Source organism: Amblyomma mixtum, chromosome 3 (genome assembly GCF_055824585.1).
Source record: "Amblyomma mixtum isolate Tamu chromosome 3, ASM5582458v1, whole genome shotgun sequence".
Lineage (NCBI taxonomy): Eukaryota > Metazoa > Arthropoda > Arachnida > Ixodida > Ixodidae > Amblyomma > Amblyomma mixtum.
The window spans coordinates 68913322-68923263 of record NC_143014.1 but is presented as its reverse complement, the minus strand read 5'-3'; the positions used below and the strand labels follow the sequence as shown (position 1 = coordinate 68923263).

General features: G+C 47.5%; 1 protein-coding gene across 2 annotated transcripts in view; it reads left to right on the top strand.

Moving 5' to 3' along the window:
• The first annotated feature begins 5151 nt into the window (after positions 1 to 5151).
• Positions 5152 to 9942, top strand: part of LOC149350518 (T-cell leukemia homeobox protein 3-like) — a 79034-nt gene continuing 74243 nt past the window's right edge. For both annotated transcript variants that reach the window (XM_089579563.1, XM_089579561.1), the window contains exon 1: positions 5152 to 5559. In XM_089579563.1, coding sequence (XP_089435689.1) covers positions 5193 to 5559 — 367 coding nt within the window. In that variant the 5' untranslated portion in view covers positions 5152 to 5192. The remainder of the gene's footprint in view (positions 5560 to 9942) is intronic.

The window sequence follows — 9942 nt, the reverse complement described above, 5'->3', positions numbered from 1 at the left end:
GAAGAAAAACATAAATAGAAGATTATTTCTGAAAACCGGATTGCGCGAGAACAGAAATTTCAACCCAACAGTTAGTATGCAGAGCTGCAGCGCACGGCTGCCGTGCTATGTGAATATGCGATAAAACACAACACGCGAAAGCAACAATGGAGCAACACACATAATGCAGACTCTTCGCAAGCGGAACCAAGCTTTCAGGTCTTGTCACCTTCATTTCGGAATAACTGCATATCATTGTGATAAATCCAAGTGTATTTGTTACTTTCTACACTCTGATCGCACCTTCAGTCACGGAAAAAACTGTGAAGGCAGCAGTCGGCGTTTCACAAGGACAAAGTTTAGGATTGGAAAGAAAGAAAAAAATGGCAGTGGCCGAAATTCGGAGGGATCCAGAAGGCCTCCGATCACGCAGTCCGCATGATGACAGCAGCGATGGAAGCGGTGCTGAACCGTCGCGGAAACCGCGAGAAATTTCGTAATGCTGCGCATGGTTTCGAGTTGACAGTGGCTTGGTACAGTTACTAGCGTTGTCAGCGTCACTGTGTGCCGTGTGAAAATCGTTAAACACGTAACGGCTCTGGTCAGGGGATGACAATCTGCGAGCTGCAGGCGCTACGCTAGTAGATGAAGCTTGAAAAGCTACTGGAGCCTCTGTGTCTGCGCCCGGTGTTCATCTCAAGTCGCGAAGCACTGTTTCAAAACGTACAACTGTAACTGTACACTTAACCCAATGTTCCCGCTCTCTCACCGCGCTGCCAGCTTCTGTTAATTCCCTCTTGTGACCGACTGTAATTCTTTTTCAATAGCCAGGAAGCTATGGCGTAAACCTGAAAGGTAAAAAGACCTTCCTCGGTTAAAACTGAATTTTAAAAGATTGATTTTTTCTAAAGTTCAAGCCGAAAACTCCAACTCTTTAGCTATGTCCCACCTACATAGTCGCTCCTATATCTCTTTTGTTGTAGCGCGGAATATCACTTCAGAAATATCATTTCACCAGTCCAGAGGCAATGCACCCGCGAAGGTTACGCTAAATCCCGTCATTTGCCGGTCATTTTATATATCGCTGAATTGTCTGTTCGGTTTTCCTGATGAAAACTGCACTGTACTACTGCGTTAGCAGTATAGCCTTCTTTTCGCGAAAAGCCGTGGTCTGTGTGTATATGTGCGTATAAAGCCTCCACCCCAGCGCCCCTAGCGGATCGGGGCACATTCCGGGCACTCTTGGGGCACCCACCAAGCCCAGAAAACGCCTCCTCCGAAGCACTTTCAGTGGGTGGACCTCCGAGCACCCACCAGTATAAATTCATTTCCCTCCTACAAGCGTCCACCCAACTCTGCCCTGTGCTTTCACTGACATTGCATGAATACGCGTTTCGTCCTGCTTGATCTCTTCCTGCGTTCCCGATGCATTTCGGCGCTGACCATGCGTAAACCGCCTCTCATTGACTATAGACAAAAAGTAGCATTTTTTTATGGGCAGCGTCCATTATCTGACTACGTCGTTCTTCGCTCTGCGGCCCGGTGCCTTGCGGGCACATGGCGAATTACGCAGCCCGTTTTATGCAGTCCCCAATAATAATTTCAGGAAAATTGCTCTAAAGACAGAAGGGTCTCAGGACAAAGGTCACCTGGTCCAGTTTCTTTTCATAATAGAAAAATCGCTTGTGCTAGCCCATCGTCTAAAATAATGACTGATATATATATATATATATATATATATAGAAAGAGAGTGATTGGCATCGAAATATTGCCACATTTTGTTATGCAATTCACTCTTCATTCTTGTTATTTTCTATCCGTTTCCTGCAGCCATGTCGCTGGCATTTGTAGGTCTGTTTGGTATTACAATCACTGATTACTATATTTATTGTACTGTGTACCTGGAAAAGTGACCCAATGTCGTGTGACGTACAGAAATCATCGTTCATAGTTCACCATTTTAAGTATACCTGTGTTAGCGCTTGACTGCCGTTAGGGCAACGTTTTCGTGAAGTCAATTTTTTGGGAGATATTAAAAAAAAAACTGTGTGGTATAGAGAAGCCTGAGACTATTGGTGATAACATCTTGATTATACATATCCAATGAACTCATTTGTATTCACCCTCTGCTAGAACGCGTCACCAACAAGTCAAATGAGACGAACCCATCTTGCCAAAATTAAGCCTCTGGCGGCCAAAGTATAGGCTGCAGCGCTGGAAGATGATACACGATCAGTTCTTTGAGTTCGTTCTAAAGTTCTCGCTGTATATAGTATCGCTGTGTAACTTTCACTTTTCAGTCCTTTCATTTTCTCCTTTCTCCATTTACTGTGGAGGCTTTCACTTCCTTTCTCTTCGTGTTATTTTGCAGGGCGTAAACCCAGACATCTGGGGAAAAAAATGAATTTTGTTATTAGTTCCTCGTATGCATATTTCGGTGCTTTGAAAGCCTATCAACGGCTTGAAACAGACGGGCAAATAAATAGACGAAGAGGCACCATGTCATCCCATCTTGCGCTTATACACAGCGCCATTTTGTGGACAAAAATGAAAAAAAAACTCATCAGTGAAAAGAGTAGGCAACTCTAGATATTCTTCCCAGAAGAATGCATGTGAGAGGCGCTAGAGAGTTGACCTCTATCGATATCTTCAGTAAAAGCTTTTTTTTTTCAAATCTGCTCACTAGCTGCTACAGCAAGGGCTGCAATTGAGCAGCAATTGAAAGTGAGTTTAAGATGTACAGAGTTGTCGGTATAGTTCATTCCGGTTTTAAAAACTTATATCCGCCGGATGGGTTCAGTAAGGCGGGTTCCCTGGGTACTTCAGCTTTTTCTTAGAGAAGATATTTTACTTTCTCATATTCGATTTTTGTTTCTCCCTCACAGGACAGAGAGAACGTTAAAAAAAAGTGTGTGTGTGTGTGTGTGGGGGGGGGGGGGGGGGGGGGGGAGTCCATTCATTCTAACCGTTCATTGGCTGCGGTTGACGTTCGCCAACATCCGCATTGGGGATACATGGCTCGATTCCACCACTTGCCTTTTATACGATAGCGGAAACTTCCATTGTTCAATTCATCAAAAAATCTAATTTACTATTCCGTCTGATTTCCCCGAGGACTATCGATGCCAGCAGTCCGACAAGCACATCACTAAAGATGCGTCTGCAAAAAGGTAAGTCCGTGTTCCTCTATGTCAGCATTCTTATGACTGAAACGTAACGCGGACCCATTATGGGTCTAAGACTCTTAGGGCTCCTGCCCTTATCACGAGACGCCCCGCAGCGGACTCTCACTACGGATAACGCCGTGAGCGGAACTACGCATGGAAGAGGAGCCGCCGATCTTCGGGCTGCCTAACTCAAAGTATTCCATAACTACAGCACGACGAACAGGACATAGAAGAAAAGAATACGCAGGTACGGAACACAGCCTTTCTTCTATGTCGAGTTCGTCGCGCTGTATACTTATGGGATACCGTCACCAATTCTCCTAACAACTTACGTTGTCTAAATCCAGGGTTCCAAGGTTCGAGCTACACCGACTGGGGAGACGCGTCAGTAATGTCCTCCCACGCTCTGCATGCAGATGTGCCGAAAATTGTTAAGCTTTTATAAATCAGTTTGTTTTAATCGAGCGTCCGGCTCTTCATGCTGTCATCTATAAAGATTATCTGGTGGTGCCAAAATCGCACATGCCAAAAGCGTGGCATAGCGAAGTCTCTACACATTCTATCATATACAATTTATGAGGCAGATATGGGAAGGCATTTCAGAAAACGGTCTGAAATCTCAGCGGAAAAGAAGGAAGGGCTAGCGAGATTATAGCAAAAACCAAACTGTAGCAAATTTAACAATTTGTCATTTCTCGTCGGCTTCTGTCATTGTTTTTGTTGTCTTCTTCAGCATTGCCTGCCCTGCTGTTTCTTCTTGCTCAAACCGCACAGCTAAGCAGAAATGCTATAGAAGAGTGATGTCGACAGCAACAGAGATCCAGGGGGTACTAAGACAGTAAAACTCTGCAGTTTTTCCATTTGTTACTAAGGTGCTAGCGGAACAATTTTGTTGTGGGGCAAAATGACGACAAGAAGAGCCGAAACGGTTAGACTTTCATCAAAGAATGTTAACAGGTATTCAGAATAAGCTCTCTCGGTGCGCTACATTCTCGTCAACTTTGACATCGAGAATAGATAATGAGGTTTCTGCCAGGTTAGTCAAAATATTTTTTTTTTTTGATAGTGTGATGTTTTCATTCCTTGAATGACAAGGTTCTTACTTGAGCCTCGAATTTCGCTGTGTTTCTGTCCACATAACGAGGTCCATATCCGAGAAAGTGTCTTCAGGAGCTCAATTATTCTGACATTTCGCTTACAATGTACATAACAAACTGGTCATGTGAGATAGAATAGCTGCCACATTTCTTGAGCCCCGGCTTCCTTTCGGCTTTTTAAGCAGCTCCAAGATAGGTATCCAACGTCACCAAACCACGGAGTTTAGTATGCATAAAGCTCGGAGTAGGACAACAGAGCGAAAAAAGGGAATATTATGAGCCCAGACATGGCGATAATTGTTAGCAAAGTTGAAAATACAAGATAAACAATCTTCATTGTAGCACATAGGGGCGATTTAGAACCCTGTGTGGAACTGATGCGTTAATTCCCGGGAACCCTTTATCCTTGTTCGCATTTTGTCAGAACAGTATAATAGCAAGGCGGAGGAGGATGGGTGCCGCGAAGGTGTCAAGAGTGGGCCAGCAGCTCGTCGCTCTCGGCCAGGTGCTCGGCGCGGGCAGAATTCCGACGCGAGGGCGAAGGGGCGACGCCTGGCCGAGTAATGAATTGGCCGCTCCCAAGGACTGTCACAAGCGGCCATGCGTGAGCCAGGCCAGAGCATTGGGGCAGCTGAGAGGCGACGCTTCGCGCGCCCATGAGGAGCCGTCCGCGCCGACCGCAGATATTGCGTCCAAAATGATAGACGCCCCAAGGAATAGCTCAAGAAGTCTGACCTCGTTATTAAATCTCCGCCGGGCGAGCGGCGAAGAAAGCGCGGCTCCATTGGAGGCCGCCGACGGGCGCGGGCGGAGCGACCGAGAGGCGGGGCGGCCGGCGGGGCGGCGCGGCCCCCGCGATCCCACCCCGGCATGCTAATGGCGCCCGGGCAGGCGGCTCGCCATTTGGCGCTGTGCTCCGGTCGCCGGCGGATATCATGAGCCGTGCCCGATGAGCGCCAGGATGACGAGCCCCGAGCCGACGGACGGCAGCCGCTCGGGCTCGCCCGCGTCGCCCGTGCCCTCGGCCGAGGGCGCCGACCACAAGCCTCGCCTCTCGTTCAGCATCAGCCGGCTGCTGGGCGACGACAACGAGCGGCGGCCCGACGCGCTGCTCGGCGGGGGCCCCTCGCCGCCGCTCGTGTCCGCGGCCGAGATGCCGGCGCTGGTCGCCGCGGCACAGCTCAGCCCGCTGCACCTGGGCGCCAACGGCACCGTGATCCGCGTGCCCGCGCACCGGCCGGCGCCCCTGGGAGCAGCTTTCCCGTCCTTCCCGTGGATTGGGCCCGCGCACCCAGCCGTCAAAGACCGCCTCCAAGGTACGCCGCTGCCGCCGGCCCGGACGTGAATGCCAGCTGCCGGACGGCTGCCATTCACGGCCCCGCTCGGCACGTGCTCCTCGCTTCCCCGCGGCACACTCGTGCGCTGCGACGAAAGGCGCGCTCGAAACCGCACCTGTGCAGCCCTCCGCGTGTCGCATGCTAGACAGGCATCTGCGGATTGACAAGTGTAAACAACTCATTTTACACTTGTGAGCAGCGTTACAAGGAGAAATGAATTTTGGCCGCGGAGTGCAAGAGCCGTTTCTGTGACAGCACTTGCTATGATTAGAGTTGTCCCTGAAATGTCTCTGATTCAACCTTATTGAACTTGAGTTGTCTCTGAAGGATGTCACGGGTCAAAAAAAGCTAACGCGCCTTCTCGGAACGGAGCACCACGAAAGAAAAAATCAAATCGGGAAGACCAGTAACGCTAAAACTAAGTTAAAGGCTAGCAAATAAATGTGAATGTTCGTATATTACGTGGTTCCCTTACGAAGTTCATTAAAGTGGATTTTACTTGATCGGCTGAAAATAATAAGACGTGCGCAGGTGATCATTGTCACGTTAGCTGACCTCGACTGTGGTATCAAAAAATGCCAGCAATACGTTGTGGCGCGTTTTACTCCGAGAACTAAGCAGAAATACCGCATTCCCCATGTACATAGGTTTGGCATTGTAATTTCAGGATTGTATTGATGCAATCCCAGAAACACACAGTAACTCCTGTAAAGGATGTGCAATTCCCCCCCCCCCCCCCCCCCCCCGCTCACTTCTTGACATCAGACATTGGACATAGGTGATAACCAAAAGTACTGCAAACGAATCAGTAAAAATATCGCATAATAAATTTTTGAACTTGTGAGAGAGGCCTTCAGATAACAAAAAGGAAAAGAATACTTCGCGAGCGGTTGCGGAGACAGTACTAATGAGTAATATGTACTGTCTGTGTATATCCCGTTTACATCGAGTGGAGATCCTCACGTTTATACAAGTGAGCAGTTGTCAGACGAAAATGAGTCAAGAAAATATTTTCCTTTTGTGCACATAGGTTAGCATACTGAACTGGTAACTATATGTCATGTCTGCTGAAAGTTTGGTTTCACCTATTCGTATTGTGTTTCTTGCATAATAGCGTAGCTGTCCCGTTTACCTTCTTCAAGTTTATTGGTGCACGAAATTTATGTTGAGCCAGGTTGTCACTCTATTGTTGCAAAGAGGTGGTTTTCGTTGTTATACTGTTGTCGCACGAGTCATCATGCCTTTCAGAGCAAGGTACCTTTGGAGGTGGCTAAAGCGCGCACGCCAATCAGCATGTGAGGTTTCAGTGCAGTCAACATCCGATGTTACTGAAGTCAAGCTGCATGCAGTACACGTGTTCTTCTGACTGCGTTTGTTAGAGACCAATCGCAGTTAAAAGAAATAAGAAAACTGCAACTTGATTGCAAAATAGTTCTTCAACGAATTCATTGCAGATCCGAAAGATCACATAGAGAGAGAATTGGTAAATGTTTACGCAATCGTTGCAAATGGGCGACTGAAGACAGCTTTCAAGGAATGGCACTTATGTGTAGTCATTGAAAAAAATGACAGCGTCATTTGTGTTTTCCAACACAGAGCAAAAGTTTCCAAGGTCCCCACTCCTTCTTGTGCACTGCAGGTTCGTTAAATTCAGGATAGTTTATGTACTTTGCGTATACACTGTTTCAACGTATGCCCATACCTAACCTGCAGACCCTAAGTAGACTGATACATGTCGCGGCTTTATTAGGTGTTCATACCATCGTGGTGCTCACACTCGCTTGCACTCATATGCTGTCTCGTGCTCTTTCCACATCATCTTCCCTTTTTATTCCTCATTTCCCTTTAACCAACACAGAGTGGGAAGCCAGAATCCTCATCTGGTTAACCTGTTTGCATTTCCTTCCCCTGTCTTGTGCTCATGTTCATGGTGCTCATACTCTCTTGCACTCATTCCCTCTCATATTTTCTTCCCGTCTCATTCCTTCCCTTGCTATCCCCGTGATGGGTAGTGCGCGGAATGCTCATCAGATTATCCTGCCTGCCTTTCCTTTTCCTCCACTTTCTTCCTTCCATATAACGGTGAGGTCACATATCTTGGCTAATTAAGCATTAGCTAAAATAGTTGCGAGGTGAACAATACGAGAGAATGAAGTTTGGCAATCTCCCTATTATGGCATATATGCGTCGTATAGTGTATTATAGGGATACGTCCACACTCTTCTGCATCCATGATTGCATCACACTTCACACGCTCGTGTGCACATATATACGCAGGCAATCATCGTGAAGCGGGCGTGTGTCAAGGTTAAATATCCATAACGCTACTCGTTACAAACTGTACATCACAGTCAGCATAGCATTCTTGCGGCGTCCTTCTCAGCAAAAGACAGTTTGCCACCAATCCACCTATTTTCTTTCTAATGCATCGCATAATATGCTAAAGCCGCTGTAGTCATCAGATAAATGCATTCAGAATTTGTTTTTACTTGTCCGCAACACGTACAGGCTTTGTCAAAAGTTTGGAGCCCAGGCGATTTGCTTCTGAAGCACACTGTCTGGTTCGTGATGCATATCCAGCGCTCCAAATTCGCTGAAGGTGAGCATATTTCTGGTCCTGCCTCCTCCAATGGGTGGGACTACCACGAATGTTACAGGAGTCCCACTGCGAGGCTTAGGAGCAAACCCCCTGGGCTCTAAACTTTTGACAAAGACTGTACGTACACTCCAAAGCGAGACCCAAGAGAAAGATTCGGAAATATGCAGGACCTGCGTGACAATGCACTGCGATGCAATGTAAACTTGTTACCCTACAGCCGGCTGGGAAGGATATGTCGGTTGTGCGAAAAACAGACGCGAGAGGAAAGGCTCCTAATGGAAAATAACTAGCGACACCAGCAGGGAACGACAAGTGAACCCCGCAGCTGCGTGCGTGTCCCTCTCCTTTTTCGCCCTCTGCGTAAGCGCAGGTTGCCGGGCGCTAGTGCACGTCTTCTGCGTTGACACTGTCATTACTGGCCAAAGATGTGATCAGAGGCGCCGTGCAAGATGCACTTAAAGGGGCTGTGTCAGCTGAACGTCGCCAGCTTGCAGCAGTCGCTCGTTGTGAGAATGCCCCTTTATACGACGCCGCTTTGACTGCGCGCGCATGAAGGAGATGCTATGGTATTATCAGCAAAGATGGTGCGTCTGTGTGCGCGGCCAGGCTGTTAGGCTGCAGTATCAACGGGCTGAAGCAAAAGCTAAGAATAATGTATCGCCGTGCGCTGGGCAGACTTTTTCATATGTGAAACGTTTCCTGTTGTAACAATCGCATGATTAAGATTAATTAAACTTTATTTGCCATAGGAGAGTGGCGAGAATGTTATATGGTGTACGTTCTCCGGTGTGGATGGAGAGTCGTAAAATACAGAGAGAGAGAGAGAGAAAGTAACTATTTTTGTGCGATATTAACCGCTGATGATGTCAGTATAGCTTGTATCAGCGCCGGCCCAACGGGTCGAATAAAACACAGTGAAGACGTTTTTACACAAATGTATGCAGGCATGAGGAGTACGGGCAGTCCCTTATCACAGATTGCGATGGTAACATCCCTTTGTAAGACTAACATCACCACCACCTCAGAAAGGATGGACCTTCTCTGTTCTGGAAAGAACGCTACACTAAAACGAGAAAAGCAAATAGATACGGCGTCAAAACTTAGGTACGAAGCAGAAAAACACACAAAAGGGCATATGGTGCAGTTGGTTCGGTTTAAGGGGTTTTAACGTCCCAAAGCGACTCAGGCTATGAGGGACGCTGTAGTGGAGAGCTCCTGGCAATTTCGACCACCTGGGGTTCTTTAACGTGCACTGACATCGCACAGCACACGGGCCTCTAGAATTTCACCTCCATCGAAATGCGACCGCCGCTGGCAGGATCGAACCCGCGTCTTTCGAGTCAGCAGCCGAGCACTACAACAACGGTGCCACCGCGGTGGCTCATATATGGTGCAATTGAAATGGTGCACTACTACTCTCCCGAAAGCAAAATAAAAATAAAGGGGCTAGGAGAGTATTGCTGTTTTTGCTCATGTATCGTGCCCACCTAAAGGCAAAATTGGTTAGGTGGACGAGGGGCAAATTTTAGCAGCCTTGATTCAATTCCTGAAAAGTAAACAATTGCATATTTGCTAAACTAAGTACCCAACGAAAATATCAACTATGGCTTCCTCTGATCCCCCTCTTCCCCCTTGATTGGTACCAGGTATCAAACCACGCCGCCTAACTCTACAAGTGCGTGTCAATATATGCATCTCATTCACTTGTGCTTTTTCTACTTCCCAGAGAAGAAGAAAGCAAAAAGGCAGGACTAATTTCATAC